At 41.6% G+C, this 19,530-nt stretch overlaps 1 protein-coding gene across 1 annotated transcript in view; it reads left to right on the top strand.

Annotated features, from left to right (window-relative positions):
* si:dkey-91i10.2 (uncharacterized protein LOC555224 homolog) overlaps positions 1–19,080 on the top strand; it is a 36,799-nt gene extending 17,719 nt beyond the window's left edge. Inside the window, exons 2-7 of the mRNA XM_053626983.1 lie at positions 2,141–3,717; positions 5,895–6,072; positions 7,381–7,582; positions 9,942–10,519; positions 10,732–10,877; positions 16,452–19,080. Coding sequence (XP_053482958.1) covers positions 2,171–3,717; positions 5,895–6,072; positions 7,381–7,582; positions 9,942–10,519; positions 10,732–10,877; positions 16,452–17,250 — 3,450 coding nt within the window. The 5' untranslated portion in view covers positions 2,141–2,170 and the 3' untranslated portion in view covers positions 17,251–19,080. The remainder of the gene's footprint in view (positions 1–2,140; positions 3,718–5,894; positions 6,073–7,380; positions 7,583–9,941; positions 10,520–10,731; positions 10,878–16,451) is intronic.
* Positions 19,081–19,530: the final 450 nt, after the last annotated feature.

Genomic DNA, 19,530 nt, shown 5'->3' with positions numbered 1-19,530 from the left:
ATTATAGCACCGTGAGTGGTTTCTTCTAGGTACTACTGTGTGTCTACAGCAATTTAGCTAAAAATGGAAAATGAGCATCTGCCTGCCATAAGCAGAGACAGCAGGGTGTCTTCTGTGCGAAGTGAGCTGTGCTCTCCATGTTCACCAACCAATATCCTTATGCTAATCAAGCATGCTCATTCACACATCAGCAGATTTTGAACACAGCCAGAAACAACATATGATATGTACCATAAGAGATGATGTATTGCACTGAGGCTATATGAACCTACACTTACACTAATGTGAATGTAGTTTTCTTATTAAAAGATATCATCTTTAAAAGATATTAAAATATAAATGTAAGTTTTGACTTCTGATCATTCTGTATAAACTAAAAGAGCATTGATAAGCCAAAAAACCTTAAGTGGTACCAGTTTAATTAATCTGGCTCCAGATTTTAACTGAACATCTGAACATGTCAGGCTTCCCTGCCTTCATCAGTTAGAAATGCCTTCATGCCTTTAATGCTTTTTTTTTTTTTCCTACTCTACATTTAATGTTTATCTTTGACAAGCCTTACAAGTTATATTATTGGTAAATTTATAAGTAAATTTTATGCGGTTTCTGTATGCTCCATTGTACCGTTGTGTTTCATGCTTTGAAATGCCTGACATGTGCTTAATGTTATCAGTGAATACTATCCTGGCTTGGACCTAAGCAAATTGTACTAATTTCAGAAATAATTAGTAAGCAGTGCTCTTCTAGCTAATCCATGCCTTTGCATCCATTAGTGAAATGATTGCTAAGGGCAAGTGAAAAGTGTTTCTCTTCATGCCAGTCAGCTTTTCATTCCCTCATTTTTCAATCAGAACAGAGAAAATAGTGGTGTAAATGCTGGCATGTGCAGTCTAACTATTGTGCAAATAAAATATTGTATAAATAAAATAATGTCAATATCAACAAAAGCGGCATGTCATCTTTCAAAGTAATAAATTGTCTATCTGCATATGAAATTTGTGCTTTCTCTGTCAATTTGTTTTGGAGCACTCAGTAACTGAACCAACGTAAATGTCACCTCAGGACTTCTTGTTTACAAGCTACTGGACCTCCCGATGTACTAACATGGCCAAGTATTTGGGACATCACAAGCCAAATACTTTTACCAACAAAAGATTGTGTCCCAATAAGGCAATAATAAAACACAGCTGATGGATAGAAACAAGGGTTATATTGTAGTGTGACATGTTTGAACCATGATCTATTTTGGTATGTGTCTGTTCTTTTATTGAGTAGTGTAGTAGTATTGGTGTGCAGTGCCTAAATCTTGGGACAGTAAGACTTGAATTGAGTTAGTTAAGAAACAGGAAATTACTCTCTTTTGCCCTCTGAAAAATGAGAGTTAAACATTTAACTTTTTACCAGAGGCCAAAAAATGTAATTTCCGCCTGTTGGGGGGTGCCCGTGTTCAGCATTGAATTTATTTGTGATATCAGACTCCACAGTAGTGGTTAATGGCTCATATGAAAGTAGACACGGCTTTAAGAATTCGCAGTTTTTCTTAAGTATTTATTTTTTGATTGTGGCAGCTATATACAGTGTTTTACTATCAAAAAAAACTTTAGTTGTGCTATGAATTGATTGCCCTGCAGAGGGCTCACACCCCTCCACTTTCCAATCACCTTGCTCACCAGCACTAAACACGGAGTTACGATACTCTACACACAGAAATCCAACAGTGTCCTGACTAATCTTATAACAGACGTGCGGCGATAATTCATTTGCTCTTGCAGAGCAGAGCAAGCCATTTTTAAAGTAAAAAATGTGATATTACATTGAACCAGGTAAAAGGATTATTGCATCCACTGTAGCTGTTCTTTAACATTGTATGTCCTTGATTCATTCATGACATCAGGCTTTAGTATAAATTGTCATGATTCAAAGGTAAAGAATATTTAACAAAGAAAGCTAATACTTTATACATAATTTTTTCATTGGCTCTTAAGATTTTCTTTGGGTACGTCATTATGTTACTTCTTGAGGTTTAATAGACGTGGCTAATTGATCTTTATGTCAGCCATGGATGTCAGTATGTGAGCACAGTTTCCTTAATGTGTAGTTACTGTGCCAATATTCTGCTTTTGTGTTTTGATCTCTGAAGGGCTGTGGTCCCAGCACCTCTCTGTAATGGATGGCAGCTCTTGCTGTGGTCATGCCAGATGTAGAACCTTTGCCATGTGAGTATTCCCCAGCAGCCTCCTCTGCTGGCTGCAGCATGGACCTGGAACCTTGCTTCAGCGAGTTGCCAGATCCTCTTTCGGTACTTGGCCCCCCACTATCCAGTTTCCCTCAACACAGAAACCCCTCATACATCAACCTAGATGCACCAGTGAATCGCTGTCCAGCAGGACCCAACAACAACCTCCTTAGCAACATGGGGCTTAAGTACTGTTCCACCAGCAATGTGCATCCACTGAAACAACCAGAGTCTCAGTCCAGCAACCAGGCAGGGCAACTCTCACAGAGCTGTATCAACTTGGGCAATAATCGACTATACCGTAGCCTGGAAAATCTGCACTGGAATGCAGACCCTGGTATGTATACTTACAGAAGCATGGAGAGTGAGTTTGTTCTCCACTGTACCTCCAGCAGTCAGTGGTATGATGGATCTTCTCATGGATCACAGGTCTACGCTATGATGCACTCCCCCGAGAACATGGCTTTCTGTCCTCGTCAGGGACTAATGAGGAAGGACTTGCCTCTCTTTCCACAGTGGCTTTTTCCTGCTGTGGAGGACTGGGCCTTGAATGGAAATGCCCGGAAAGGCCTGAGAGACAAACTTCGTCTTCAGAGCACTCGTGTGGCTGAGCCTAACAAGCCCCTTCGCCCTCAGCCTTTGCTAAGTAACACCCTGCATCCTTTTAGCAATCATGAAATAGCATCACATTTTGGTCATCTCTCATCCCCAGGACAGGTGAATGGCAAGAAAGAGCTGTATGCTCGCCGTATCACCAGCCAAGAGGAAATCAAGCAGGAGGTGATGCGGCGGCTACAGCTTCACAGGCAGAGGAGCACTCCTAACCTGGCACTCAGCTCCAGCCAGGAAACCAACTTCAGTAAGTCACACACCTCTGAACATCTCAACAGTACTGCCCAGTCTGCACCTGAGAGGAAAAGACCTCCCATGAGTCGCTTGCACATCCCGACATTTGAAGAGTTCAAGAGGATGAGGCAAAAAGAGGGTACTGATGGCCTGCATTCTTCAACAACGCCACCTTGTGGAGTAGCCAGACAGGATAGAAAATGCAGAGAGGGAAACTGTGAAGAGAAACTTAAAGACAGATTACATAATGAGGCTAAAATGGTCACAGAAGTCTGGCAAAACTGCAGCACAACTGATTCAGCCCATCCATGTGGTTCCAGTGGAGAAGAGTCAAGTAACGGCAGGTCCACTGAAGAAGATTCACATGCCCCAATCTGCACAGGACCTGTACCTCGCTCTCCTCTGCAACCCCAGAGTACCACTGCAGGAGAAGAGCACACTGAGAAAGCAGGAGACTCTGGAAGTATGGATCCAGCTCTGGTCCCTTTCCCTCCCAACAGGGAGAGTGCTGAGGGGGCATCAACCTGCTGTCCTGCCATACTACTGGATGGGAAAGATCTCTCTAACTATGGAGCCAAGATCTACAAGATGAAGGCAGACCTCCTTGGATCAGCGCTGGACCTCATAAAGAAGAGGTAAGAGAGTGAAATTAATCTGTGTTTCCCACAGATCTGAAATATACTTTGATAGGGGTCATGGGACATTGTAATGCGCTTGGCTATAGTCACAAAATGTGCAGAAATTTAGCATGTGCGAATATGAGGAGCGCCTCCTACTGTACTTGTATCATGAATTTACATGAGCTGATTACATGGCACAGTGTGATGGCTTTTTATTTATTTATTTATTTATTTATTTTTTACAAGTAGCAGTTACTGGCTAGCAGTCAAACTCATTGGGTAATTAAAATTTAAGCATTAATAGGAACGAAGATTGTTTTTCAGCTCCGTCTATAATGCTACATTACAGAGCAGCCTTCAGAGTCAGCTGTTTCGTTGAGCAGCATTTTAATCAAAAAGGAACTTTGGCAAACATTACCTTCAGGACACCTTTCAGTATCATCACGTGGCATCAGTTTAAGCATGCTGGATATATAATGTTTATCCACTATTGCTTGATAGTTTATCAGCTTACCTGAGGATGGATCCCCAAATTAGCAGTAGCCTTTTTTGGTACTGAACACAACTAGATTACTGTTCACTGAATAAATAGCTAGCTTGGTAACTAAAGCAAAAGCTAGCAAAAACGGTAAGACTGTTTTAGAAAAAAAAGGGTTCTGCAGAGGTTATATGGATAGTTAACGGTTTTATGTTTCCAAAGGGAATCTATATGAAAGCTTTTATGAAAAGAATACCCTCTGTTATATGGTTCTTCAAGGAACCTTTAAAGGTTTCTCCAGCGGAACAAACTTGAGAATCCTTTAGGGTGATAGATGGAACTTTTTTTTTCGAGTGTAAGTAATATTATTGACAAAGCATAAACAAAGATAAGATTGTTAGTTACGAGGCTCACGTTTATAAATGTTCAGAGAGACAGTTTGGTCTAACATGCTATAGTGCCTTCAGACAAAATAAGGGAGCTCAAAGGGCAGCTGTGTTCCAAATGCTAGAGAATTTATATCAAGAGTGAAAAATGGTAGTCAAACATACTACATTTCTAGGGAGCTGTCTTCCAAGTGCAATGCAATGAGCTGTGTTTGTGTGTGGATGTGTTTATGTGTTTATCCTGCTGGTATGGGTTCATACCAGTTATTTTCCACTTGTGATAATGCTGCATATGAAAACTACTTGAGTTACATCTTCCCTTGTGGAGAATTTACCTCCTGCTAAATGTGAGTGAGAGAGTGTGTGAATTATACTCCAAGTACATAAGGTGATTTGTTAAAAAAAAAAAAAATTTAAAATGTAATAAAATTTTCTTATTTGACTTGCTGCTGAAACATTATGCAATTAAAACTGGGCTTACATGAAAAACTGGGCTTACATGTATATTTTAGCAATATAGCCTGTCATCTTTCCTTCTTTAATTATGAAAGGAAGTGATTAAAGACCAAGTTGTAAAGACAAAGAGCTCTTTTCAGTGCTGGGGCTGGTTTTGTGTTTGACATTTAATGCACTCCCACCAGAACAATGACACAAATTACATGTAGGCTAAAATGTCCTTATGTAATCTGCATATATTTTTATACATATATTTTTCTTTGTTCATATTCATATGTATGGAGCATGCATATGTGTATGCACGCTGAATTATGATTCAGCCGTAGTTACGCTTGTGCTGTCAGCAGTATTGCAGGATCATATCTATGTGCACAGGCCTTTGTGATGTGTTCTGCATTAGCAATGCAGATCCTGTTGTGGCAGACAAGAAGAAAGGGAAATCTATTTGTCAAGGGTCATATCTCTTAAAACAGGGATCAGTGGGGTGAGATAACACAAATGTCAATGGTAAGAGAGGGTGTAGTAAATATAAAACTGAAAAAATAGCTACTGATGAAATGGGCACATTTACATCACATATACCCTATACACACACGCACACACAAAGAAATCTGAGAGATCAGTCAAAGAGCTGTGAGTTCAGGTGCTAATATGAACTGAAGCATCTAATTGCTCTTCAGCCCCTCTGAAGCACAGTGCCCACTATCCCTGGAGAAAATGGGGGATGCTCAGCCACATGCCTCATGAAGAGAAAGAGAGGAGGAAGCAGGAATCATAAATTCATTTTAATAGATCCCTCTCCCTCCTTCTCTCATCCTTCATCACCCCCCCCCCCCCCCCGCCTCTTTCTACACCTTGTCCTCCTCCCTCAGCTGCAGTGCAGAAATCAGCGCCAAAGCCCCCGTCAGGCTGTCACATGACCAGCACGACGGTACTGACATCACCACTCCACAGCCCAGGTGTCAATCTTCCTGCGTTGCCATGACAATGCCAGCCTGCAGACAGGAGGCTTGCAGTGAAGCTACTGGACGAGAAGAGCCAAGAGAATGCGTAAGGCAATTCCCCTTCCTGCACACACACACACACACACACACATACACACATACACACACATATATATAATTATATATATATATATATATATACACACACATGCACACACAAAGAGAGCTCTTTATTTCTCTTCATCATGACCCTCTCTTTCTCCGGCTATAGCCACGGATTGCGGAGTGCTGTGTCACACATGCACAGGGACTAGATTATGCTACACATGCAGCTGCACAGCACAGACAACTGCAGACATGTAGCGGTGCACACAAACGTGCAGCTCAAAATGACTCTCTTACAGGATTAGAGGCAGGTTTCAATCTGGTAACTGGTTTCCTTCCATTTGCATGCAAGACTGAGAGTGTGTGCATGCATAACTCCATCTGTGTGGATGTGCGTCCGTGTTTGATCTTTCTGTTTAAATGCCAGCTGGTTTTTCATTGCGCCACATGTATTCGGTCTCTGGTAACTGTTGGCTGTAAGGTTGATGGTAATATTGATCGTCTCCTTTGGTTGTATTAGTTCATGTATTTTGTATTAGGCTGGTGCAATTGAGATTCACTGTATTCACCTGGCATCATGTATAGCTCCGCTCCAGTACCCGCACCTCAAGTCTCATGTGTATTGCTGTTTTGTTATTAATTACGATAGCAGCAACATCGTTATTTATTCTGGGCGATACCTGCACCCAAGGTGTCTTGTTACTCAGGCCCTGATAGCCATTGAAACATATCTCTGTCATTCTAGCTTATTCAGTAGCTGGTCTACTAGATGCATTGTTGGTGTACTATGTCAAGTGTTGAGCCAGGTCTTCTGGAGGTCAGTGTTAGGGAATTACCATGTAGTATTTCTGAGAAGTTATCAATAATTTAAACCAAGTCTATCCACAGATTACAAGTTTTATAAATCTTGACTTTTTTATTTATTTATTACTATTAAATCTGGAGACAGAGAGGGTCAAAACATATTTTCAAGCAATTTTATTTTATACATTAAGGAATTCTATTTTTGTAGATAAATTGTAGAATAATAATTTTTTTTTTTTTTTAAACATGGGAGTGCAAACTTTTACCCTATATAGACACCACTTTAAAAGGAATGTTAAAGTATTGTTCATACAAAAGCTGTAAATACATATTATTAACCTCAGTGATGGGACACAACTTCAGGTTCAGGGATTTTCTCTGATTAATACTTCAAGCACTCCACCTGTAACTGTCTTTATGTTCATCCTTTAACCAATCAGTACTAACTAATTCACTGCACAGTGTGATGAATGGCTAGCTGACTGATGGCTCTTTGTCCAATCAGAAGCTCTTTGGGTTGGGATGCAGGCGCTCCAGCTCAGACGCAACTTATGAGCCGGCTGGATCGGTGAGGGCGCAGCGGGAGTGTCGCCTGCGCCCTCACTACAGTGACCCAATGCCCACTGACGCTGCCAAGCGCAAGCAGCTGGAGATGAAGATTGCTGCAGCTGCACGTCTCCACAGTCAACGCAGGGACCGAGATAGTGGTGAGACCCATAGCAGTTCCTCTTCCAGTTACTCACTTTAGACCTTCAATTCAATTAGCGCTTTAAATGGACTGCAATTTCTCATATACAGTATTTCATATCGGGGGGACAGTGATGGCTTGGCGGTTAAGGCTCTGGGTTACTGGTCGGAAGGTCAGTGGTTCAAGCCCCAGCACTGCCAAGCTGCCACTGTTGGAGCCCTGAGCAAGGCCCTTAACCCTCTCTGCTCCAGGGGTGCTGTATCATGGCTTACCCTGTGCTCTGACCCCAGCTTCCTGACATGCTGGGGTATGCGAAGAAAAGAATTTCACTGTGCATATGTATATGTGATCAGTAAAGACTCATTAGAACCAATCGAGATATAAGTGCATGTTTTCACATGCATAGATTAACTCACATTTTCTTTAATGAGGTAGCATCATGAATGCCATTGCTGCATGAATCTATTTTTTTTTTTTAATAATTGTATTATTTATTTTACTGAAACTGCTGAATTGTATCACAAATCATTTACAGTGGCGTTTGAAAGCTTAGAATTTTCTACCTTTCTGCAGACCTAAAACATCATCAGATTTTCACACAAGTCCTAAAACAAAATAAAGGGAACCCAATGAAACAAATGAGACAAAAAATATTATACTTGGTCATCTATTTATTGAGGAAAATAATCCAATATTACATATCTGTGAGTGGCAAAAGTATGTAAACCTTTGCATTTACTATCTGGTGTGACTCCCTTATGCAGTAATAACTGTAACTAAATGTTTCTGGTAACTGTTGATCAGTCCTGCACATCGGCTTGGAGGAATTTTAGCCCATTCCGCAGTACAGAACAGCTTTAACACTTTGATGTTGGTGTGTTTCCTCACATGAACTGCTTGCTTCAGGTCCTTCCACAACATTACTATTGGATTAAGGTCAGGACTTTGACTTGGCCTTTCCAAAACATTAACTTTATTCTTCTTTAACCATTCTTTGATAGAACGACTTGTGTGCTTAGGGTCATTGTCTTGCTGCATGACCCACTTTCTCTTGAGATTCACTTCATGTACAGATGTCCTGACATTTTCCTTTAGAATTCGTTGGTATAATTCATAATTCAGTGTTCGATCAATGATGGCAAGCCGTCCAGGACCAGATACAGAAAAACGGGCCCAAACCATGATACTACCACCACCACCATGTTTCACAGATGGGATAAGGTTCTTATGCTGGAATGCAGTGTTTTCCATTCTGCAAACATAATGCTTCACATTTAAACCAAAAGTTTTATTTCGGTCTCGTCCGTCCACAAAACATTTTTCTATTCGCCTTCTTGCTTGTCCACATGATCTTTAGCAAACTGCAGACGGGCAGCAGATTTCTTTTTGGAGAGCAGTGGCTTTCTCATTGCAACCCTGCCATGCATACCTTTTGTTGTTCTGTGTTCTCCTGATGGTGGACTCATGAACATTAACATTAGCCAAAGTGAGCGAGGCCTTTAGTTGCTTAGAATTTACCCTGGGTTCCTTTGTGATCATGCTTACAAGTATGATCTTTGATCTTTGTTGGTCAAGTATGATGAAGTGATCTTTGTCACTTGACCACTCCTGGGGAGTGTAACAGCGATCTTGAATTTCCTCCATTTGTACACAGTCTGTCGGACTGTGGATTGGTCATTAGACATGGTTTTGTAACCTTTTCCAGCTTGACGAGCATCAAGAATTCTTTTTCTGAGGTCCTTATAAATCTCCTTTGTTCGTGCCATGATACACTTCCACAAACATGTGATGTGAAGATTAGACTTTGATAGATCCCTGTTCTTTAAATAAAACAGGGTGCTCACTCTCACCTGATTGTCATCCCATTAATTGAAAATACCTAACTCTAATTTTTAATTATGACCAAGAATAATATTTTGTCTCATTTGTTTAACTGGGTTCTCTTTGTCTACTTTTAGGACTTGAGTGAAAATGTGATGATGTTTTAGGTTGTATTTATACAGATGTATAGAAAATTTGAACAAACTTTCAAGCACCACTGTAATTTTAACATGAGTGAGTCCTTCCCACAACTTAAGGCTATGACTTTAGCCATTCTCAGTATAGCCACTCCTTTACAGCAAAGACTTGCCTTTAGCAACTCTTACCTTTGATTTTAACACCATAGTGCTGCTGCCTCTACAGTCAGTGCCTTTAGGATAAACCACTTTCCATTCCATAAACCACATCCATTCTGGGGGCATTTTTCTTTTGTTTGTGTCTTCTCCTAAAAGTCCAAGCAGTTCCCTGTGTCCTGTAGATGTTGAAACTGGGGCACAGACTCTACAAATCATATGGTCAAAGACAGCATAACATTCCCTGTGTGTTTTCCATGTCAGGTATGCGCACAGTTAGGGGCCACTCTGAGCCTCGAGGAGAAGGTCGGAATGGACGCCTGGGTGTGAATCGTGTGTGTCAGCACCGCTGGAGCACAGTAAGTAGTGTGAGTGCAGACAGTGGCGTGGTAGGGCTGAGCGATGAGCGTGAGGATGAGGAGGAGCCACGCCAGACTCGCTGCAGTGCCGGGTCTGACGTGGAGCGAGTGGACAGTGGTATCGGGTCTGGACTAGCACCGATCTGGAAAAGACCCTCAGAATCATTTAAAACATGGGAGGCTCAGCGGCCATGTCCAGACTGTGGCCACCGAGACACCACTCGAGAGGAGGGCATGTGTGAGCGATGCTCAAAGTTACGGACTGAGCGCAAGGAGGCCATTCTGGAGTTCCTCAACACAGAGTCAAGTTACGGCGAGGATCTGCGCATCATCAAGGAAGAGTTTTACTTCCCCATGCAGAGTGCAGGGCTGCTCACAGCCGAACAGTTAACTGTGGTCTTCAGCAATGTGCAAGAGCTTATTGATGTGAATGACAGGTTCACCGAGCATCTGCAGGACAACATTGACCAAGCACTCGATCAGGTAAGGACACAGCAATTACTGCAGACAGGATCTGTTTCCATGTTGAACAGATGATCTGCCACAAACACCCGTTATAAAGTTTTGTTTAAAGTATAATATACTTTATAGAATAACATTTTGTTTTTGCTCTAGAAACATTTGTGCCTAACCACCATTATGAAGGCCAAGAGTGACATATGATAAATTGAGTGTTCTTTGTTTTAAACATGCAGGGAGATGAAGATCTGCTCACAGTATGCATTGGAGAAATCTTCTTGGAGTTTGTCAACATGCTACCAGCCTTTCAAACCTACTGCTTGCAGCAATCAACATCTGTCAACATGCTTAACACACTGGAGAAGGAAAAAGAGTTGCTTAGGTAAAAAACAAACAACAACAAAAAAAAACATGCAGTACAAGAAACTGCTTAGACCATTTTCCTAAATTTTCTAATCTCTTTGCCAACTGCACATAGGTTTAGGCAGTGTCTTTAAAGAACAAAACATACTGTGAGAAATTTTTTAAACCAACACATGCTAATCTGTGGGCATTCCCAAAGGCATTGTAGCCTTTAGTGTTAGACTGTTTATAACTGATATTCTGTTTACCTACTTGACATTTACTGGGGCAATTCTTTGCAGATGGCGATTTTAATATAGTAAAAATCCTTTTAAATTGCCCACTTAGGTAACTATTTAACTTTGCTTGTTATTTTAATTCCTATTTTAGCAATTTCATACAACAATTTACCGAACAACCATTTGATTTAATAGTCCGTAAAGTAGTATTTCAGACTACTGTAATGTTTCTGTAATGTATATACGAAGATTTTTTAAAAGTATACCTTGTGTGTTTTTAAAGTATATACAATATACATTATTTTCATGCAGAAGCCTTTAAAAAAATTACAGCATTTGCATGAATTTGGGTGTCACTACAATTACACTGATAAAACACCTCATATCTGCAATATGAAAATGCATATTTTACTAATGTTGGGTCCGAGTTCACCTTTGTCAAGTTTGAGTCGAGACCAAGTCCTTAACCAATCGATTTCGAGTCCAAAAGGGGCCGAGTTGGTCTCAAGTCCAAGTCCTTTATGGCCGAGTCCAGAAATTAATTAAATTGAAAAAAGATTTGAAATTGCAATTGTAAATTCATAACTGAGCTGTTAAATTAATATTTTAACCTTCACAAACCAATGGCAACATAAATGTAACAAAAATACCACTTTTACATCTTGCCATTGCCATTTAATATTTTTATTTCATGTCATCAGCACCTCAACTAATTTCCTATCAAAAAATGGTTTCAAAGGAAAAAAGGGATATAGAGGTATATGTAGAACTTTTATTAGATTACAGGTGTATGAAAATACAATAACAAAACAGCTTAATTTGTATCACACTATATTGTGTCCTCCAGTTCGAGCTGACATTTTGATTATTTGATGCGTCTCCCCCACAGTTATATAGGTTGAGAGAGTACAGAGTAGAGTTACATTCAGCAGCGTCATAACAACAAGCTTCCTGCTTTATTACTGCTTTTAATCTGTCTGTGAATTACAACAAACTCATTTCTGAACACAGCTCTGTTCTTGTAACTTTTTTGTTTCATTTTAATTCCTAAAATGGAAAAAAATCCCTATCAGCAGGGTTTATGCTATTTACTACATTAAGAAGTGCAGTTCACATTTTACTTGAAATTCAAGACTGGAATCAACCAATTGCTAATGTTTAGGGGTGGGCGATATGACTGCAATCTTATATCACGATAATGATACGTTTTCTCAGGTAGGTCCGTCAGTAGTTTTCAAGTAAGAAATACAACGGAAATTGAATAAAGCAATTAAATGTAAAATAAAATAGACTTCACTATATGACATATACAGTGATTCTTATTAAATTTACTGAAGTTATTCAGTCCAATGACTGAATAAGTGATTTTCTCTTTGTCTTTTGTTGTTTAACATTAATGACACAGACAGCAGCAGGTTTATTAGACTGCTGTCACTTTATGACCTAATGCACAGATCCAATATACTGTATTGACACACCTCCGATTTTTTTCCCAACTGTTTACATTCACTTAAGACATAACAGTGTTTGCGTGAATACTCGGCCAGACCTGCATTTTGACATGATGTGTGTGTGCATTTATTTATATTTACATTTATTCATTTAGCAGACGCTTTTATCCAAAGCAACTTACAGATGAGAAAATACAAGCAAAGCGATATATCAAGCAGAGAACAATACAAGTAGTGCTACCATACAAGATCCATTAATTGAGTTCCAGAAGAAGCAAAGTGCGCAGAGTAGAGGTGTAAGTGCAATTTTTATTTATTTATTTTTTTATTTATTTTTTTTTTAATATGAGTTGGTTTGGTGTTCACGGAAGAGGTGGTTCTTTAGCTGTTTTTTGAAGATGGTGAGAGATTCTGCGGTCCGGATTGAGGTTGGAAGTTCATTCCTCCACTGAGGAACAGTTAGTTTGAAGGTTCTGGAAAGGGGCCTTGAGCCACGCTGAGTAGGAACTACTAATCTACTACCAATAATAACTACTGCTAATCGATCACAGATTGCGTGAGGGAACGTAAGCCTTCAGGAGAGAGTTGAGGTAGGAGGGTGCTGATCCAGACAAGGTATTGTAGGTGAGCAGCAAGGCCTTGAATTTGATGCGGGCGGCTACAGGAAGCCAGTGGAGGGAGATGAAGAGGGGTGTGACATGGGTTCTCTTGGGCTGGTTGAAGACAAGGCGTGCTGCAGCATTCTGAATCATCTGGAGGGGTTTGATGGAGCTGGCTGGGAGTTGCAGTAATCCAGTTTTGAGATAACAAGAGCCTGGACTAGTATCTGTGTAGCCTGTTCGGTGAGGTAGGGTCTGATTTTCTTGATGTTGTACAGGATGAACATACAGGACCGTGCAGTTGTTGAGATGTGGTCTGTAAAGGTCAAGCTGTCATCGAGAATCACCCCAAGGTTCCTGGCCATCTTGGTTGGCTTGAGTGTGGTTGAGCTGAGCTGTACAGTAAGGTTGTGGTTGATTGAGGGACAGGCTGGGATGACGAGAGGCTCAGATTTTGCCAGGTTGAGCTTAAGATGGTGTTCCCTCATCCAGACCGAGATGTCCGACAGGCAAGCAGAGATGCGTGCTGAGACGGATGGATCGTCAGGCTGGAAGGACAAATAGAGCTGGGTGTCGTCAGCATAGCAATGATATGAGAAGCCATGAGACTCAATCACCTGCCCTAGAGATGTAGTGTAGATAGAAAAGAGGAGTGGACTGGGAACTGACCCCTGTGGAACGCCAGTTGTGAGTTGCTGAGTTTCAGAAATACCTCCCCTCCATGATACCTTGAAGGATCTGTCATAGAGATAGGATTCCACCCAGCGCAGAACCGTTCCAATGATGCCCAGGCTGGAGAGAGTTGACAGGAGGATCTGATGGTTCACAGTGTCGAAAGCAGCAGAGAGGTCAAGTAGGATGATGACAGATGATCTATAGGTTGCTCTTGCTAGTCGTAAGGCTTCAGTGACGGAAATCAGAGCAGTCTCCGTGGAGTGATTGCTCTTGAAGCCAGACTGCTTGGTGTCCAGGAGGTTGTTCTGTGTGAGAAAATTGGAGAGTTGATTAAAAACGGCTCTTTCAAGAGTTTTGGAAAGAAAAGGGAGGAGGGAAACGGGTCTGTAGTTGTCAACTAAAGCAGGGTTAAATGAGGTAACCAGTGTTACCATTTAAGCGGTGGAGTAACCTGGGCCTGCTTAAAGGAGGTAGGGTATGTGCCAGTAGAGAGGGAGGTGTTAAAGATGTGTGTGAGTGCAGGTAATAGTGTGGGAGAGATGGACTGAAGAAGGTGAGAAGGGATAGGGTCAAGAGGACAGGTCGTGGGACGGCTAGAGAGGAGGAGTTTAGAGACATCAGTCTCTGAGAGGGGAGAGAAGGAAGTCAGTTGGGAGTTACATGGAGGAGGAGCCGGTCTATGCATGTCTGGGGTTGAGAACTGGTTCCTGATTGATGTAACCTTGTTGGAAAAGAAAGTGGCAAAGTCATCTGCAGTGAGAGAGGTAGGGGAAGGGGGAGGAGAGGGGCAGAGAAGAGAGGAAAAGGTTTTGAAGAGAGTGCGGGTGTTGGGAGAGCTACCAATCTTCTCTTGGTAATATGTGGCTTTAGCAATGGAGATGCTATTGGAAAAAGAGGAGAGAAGTGTCTGGTAATTGGTTAGGTCAGTTGGGTTGTTAGATTTACGCCATTTCCTTTCAGATGCTCTTAGTTTGGCCTGGTTGTTATGCAGAGCTTCTGAGAGCCAAGGGCTAGGGGGTGATGTGCGAGCAGGTCTGGAGGTTAGGGGGCAGATGCTGTCAAGAGAAAATGTTAGGGTGGAACATAGCATGTCAGTTGCGGTGTTTTAGTCAAGTGAGGAGAGGTGGCTATCAGAGGGAAGTAAGGTTGTGACAACAGAGGAGAACTGTGAGGGGGAAAGGGAGCAAAGATTGCGACGAAAAGAGATAGAGGGTGGAGACAGTGAAGGGGGTGAGGGGAGAGAAATGGAGAACTGGATAAATAAATGGTCAGAGGTGTGGAAAGGAGTAATGAGAAGATTGTGTGTGGTGCAATTACGTGTGAGGATGAGGTCGAGCTGTTTGCCGGCTTTGTGGGTTGCTGGTGTGGTGAACTGCTTGAGGTCAAATGTGGGAAGGAGAGCAAGAAAGTCAGCTGCATGTCGCTTGTCTAGATGAATGTTGAAATCACCAAGGACCAGAAGAGGAGTTCCATCTACCCTGGGATGGGAGAAGTTGGGAGAAGTTGAAGTTGGCGGCTAGGGCAGCGGGTGTGGCACTGTTCTCAGCATGGATCCAGGTCTCAGTCAGAGCCAGCACACTGAGGTTGGAGTGGGTTGCAAAGGCAGGAATAAAATCTGCCTTGTTGACAGCAGATTGGCAGTTCCAAAGTCCTATAGAGAATGAGAGGGAACCATGCATAGGCCACATTCAGAGAGCGTAGGTTGTCCAAGTTGCGTACTTTTCTGGGAGTATGCCGCGGTCTGTGCCTGTGGCAAATAGCAGGGAAACTGATGACACATGTTAGTACCTGTGTAAACAGGTAAACAACAAGAGGAATAAAGGGAGAAAAAAAAGTATTCTTAGCAGCACGTGTGGTGTCTTGTCTGTGTCCTTGCTTGGTGGACTCGTGCAGGTAGACTCGCAGGTCTTTACACGAGCTCGGTCTTCACACGATAAGGGCTGACGCTTCCGCCTCAGCGTTTCTTAATTATTAAATACTGCTGTGTTTCACAGCTGAGCATGCCTCTTTAATTAGCAAAACAAAGAGTAGTCGCGTGAACGAGCGACTCCCGACCGAAACCGAATATGAATACCGGAATTAGCTTTAATCTAGCAACGTGTATACAGCTCGTAGCAACAAGGAAGCGCAGTTACAGCTTCTATCTGACAATCGGTGCTAAAACTAGTTTCAACAAAAAATTTTTTAGTTGAAACTATTTGACCATCCAAGCGTAATAAGCCGCTAAAGAGAATTCAGTACTCACACGATGAGGCGGCTTTCTGTGTCCGCGTTTCAAAGTGTGCGTGCACAGAAAGTCTCCTGGTCAGGCAGGGAGACATTCATTAATTTCTTGTTATCTTAATTTTTGTTGTTATTTATTTTTTATCTTTCTTTTCATGTTACACATGACGCAGACTCGAGTGTATTCTGAAAAATCTGAGTCCAAAATGTCCAAGTCCGTGTCAAGTTCGAGTACAAATTTACCTGAGTGCAAGTTCGTTCATGATTGTACTCGAGTCTGAGTCCGGGTTCGAGTACCCCAACTCTATATTTTACTTTAGAATACTGGTCACATGACCAGTATGTCTCACTAAGCTTGTGCAGGCCTTGAGACACATTGGAAATCAATATGAATTCATATATGACTGGTTTTCTTGCTGTCCTCCAGGATTTTCCTTGATGTATCCCAGAATGACAATACGGCCCTGCGTCGCATGAATCTGCGCTCCTTCCTCATGGCTCCATTGCAGCGTGTGACCAAGTATCCGCTGCTGTTGAGCCGTATCATCAAGGCCACCAACGAATACCACCCTGATTACGAGCGTCTGAAGGAGGCCAAAAGTCGTGTGGAGTCTCACCTGGAGCACATCAACATGAAGAGCAAGCAGGAGGGCACAGCCACGTGGTCTCTGCGCTCCTTCAGGCGTGAGAGCCGCAAGAACCGTGAAGTGATAAACATTGAGATGAGAGAGACATCCATGAAGCTTGTAGGCTGGGCTCGTGAGAGCACGCGCTTTATTATGGAGGGTCCGCTGCAGATCTCGCAGCCTGCTGATGGCCAGTGGGTGAAAAAAGGCAGCAAGTCCCTAAAGTTCCAGAATGTTCAAAGCCTGCTAATGGTGCACACGGCAGATGGAGGGCTACGTGGAGACCAGACAGAGACCTTTGAGACCGTGCAGGATGGTGTGCTTGTACTGATTAAAGATAAAAGCAGTGGCAAGTTTGCTGTACTGCGTGAGCCCATCCATCTGGCTAACTGTGTGGTTTCGACCGACCCGGACTGTGATGACACGTTCGAGGTGCTGGACATCCGACGCGAAGCCTTTGTTTTACGTGCCCCTGACAAGTCACGTACACAGCAATGGTTTCGTCTAATTAAGAGGTACGCGTGTGATCTGGGCCTGTGGAAAAAAAGACGCAACGCACTCCCTAATATAATGATCAACACGTCCCAGAGCCGTTCTTGAGACTTATTTAAGCAACTGGTGGAAATCATTTCAAAAATATTTAATTGACAGTATTACGTTATGGGAAAACAAATGTTTGATGATTTGGCCAGAAAAGTGCACTTTCTTTAGGTAAACACTGACGCAACAAAATGGGGGGGGGGATCAGCTTTTGGTGGACCCAAATGAGAATGTGGTTGGGAACATCACTGGCCACAGATTGTGCAATTTGCTATTGACATAAATGTTTTCAATAATTATTTGTAACAGCATGAGTGAAAATATTTGTTTAAAAATTATACAGAGAAAGAAAATTATCATTAGAAATCCTTTTTAACAAAGACACACAAAAGTGACAAATAGTGTAATGTGTGAATACTGAGCCAGATTTCATGTGGGTTTTTTTTTTCCCCCATTAAGATATGTCACAGCTCTCTTCCTGTTTTCTTTAGTCTGCAAAATGACTAAATGTTCCATTTCCACTACCAGTGAAGCGTTCAAGGCAATTTGCGTTTGTGTCACTGTAATTTAATTTGAAGCTATAATGAGCTACTCACGCCATCTGAATCCTAAAAGACTCATATACCTGCATCATCACTGTGCTGGGGGAACAAAGCAGCAATAACTAACAAGCACATTGTAGCTACAGTACACTAATGCTGGTTTTAATTCACCATTCTCCTTACTGACACACTGCAGTAAGATAAACATAACAACATTTGTTTTATATACATATACAGTAGCAAGTCTTTTATCAATCAGTAATGTTGATTTCACTAATTGCTGTTGCCACACTAAAGTTAGTGGTGAAACTGCATCTGGTCACAATATAGTAGCAGTAACTTTAAATTTTGGAGTGTCAGAAAGAGATCTTCCAAAACCAAGAAACGTTAACCATTTGATAAATGATAGGAAAGAAAACTGCGTGCCTTTCGTTTGATTGCCTACTGACGCATCAGAGCCTGTTTCCCCCGCTCCAATTAAATCTTATGAGAAAATGTGTTGTTCTCTAAACGTCTCCCACAATCTCCATCAAGCTAAGAGAAAGTCTTATTTTCTGTTTAATGCACTTTAGCCTATGATGTGGAAATATTTGTTTTAATTATTAAAAGCTTTACTCTTTATTTTCAAACCAAGAAAGCTGATGGTTGACTTGAGCAATATCCATCAACCAAATCATCTAGTATGGCATCCATCCATCCATCCATTTTCTATACCGCTTATCCTACAGGGTCATGGGGAACCTGGAGCCTATCCCAGGGAGCATGGGGCACAATGTGGGGTACACTCTGGAAGTGGTGCCAATCCACCACAGGACACAATCACATACACATTCACACACCCATTCATACACTACGGACACTTTGGACATGCCAATCAGCCTACCATACATGTTTTTGGACTGGGGGAGGAAACCGGAGTACCCAGAGGAAACCCCCGCAGCACGGGGAGAACATGCAAACTCCACACACACAGAGCAGCGGCGGGAATTGAACCCCCAACCCTCAAGGTATGAGGCGAACGGGCTAACCTTGCACCCAATCTAGTATGCCATTTTCCAAAGTTGTCCTAATGCTAAATATAATTAATATTTTAAACACGTACTTGCTGTTACATTTCCCTTATGAGGATGCATAATATGTGACATAATTCAAATTAAATTGTAAAACATTTGCATTTTTGTGTAAAGCAGTGTAATTTCAATTTCAGTGTCTAAACTTGTCAGATTCTGCCATATTTAAAAGGTTACAACAATTCTTACATTTCCAATGGCACTTTCTCATCCCCATACTACAAATGGGATTTTGGGAGGGAATTTTTTAAAAGGCATGCATTTCAGGGAAGTGTAAACTTGTGGAGGTGGTTGCAGACTCTCTTGGACTGTTTTTATTTATATATTTATATATATATATATATATATATATATATATATATATATATATATATATATATATATATATATATAGTACCAATTGCTAAGGACAAATATTGAGTATATCAGATACTGCTAATCTGGGATTTTCACACACAAGTCTTTAGAGTTTACACTGAATGATGCAAAAAAAAAAAAAGTATCTTGTGTGGAGGGGCTGCAAGCTGAAATGTCTTGTTGATGAGAGAGATCAGCGAAGAATGAACAGACTGGTCTGGGATGACAGGAAGTCTATAGTTAATCAAATCGACACTCTTTACAACTGTGGTGAGCAGAAAAGCGTCTCAGAATGCACAACACATCAAACCTTGAGGTGGATGAGCTACAACAACAGACGACCATATCAGGTTCCACTCCTGTCAAACACC

The sequence above is a fragment of the Ictalurus furcatus genome, chromosome 6, assembly GCF_023375685.1.
Source record: "Ictalurus furcatus strain D&B chromosome 6, Billie_1.0, whole genome shotgun sequence".
Classification (NCBI taxonomy): Eukaryota; Metazoa; Chordata; class Actinopteri; order Siluriformes; family Ictaluridae; genus Ictalurus; species Ictalurus furcatus.
Note: the sequence above shows the minus strand (reverse complement) of the source record. Positions and strands in the feature narration are given on the sequence as shown.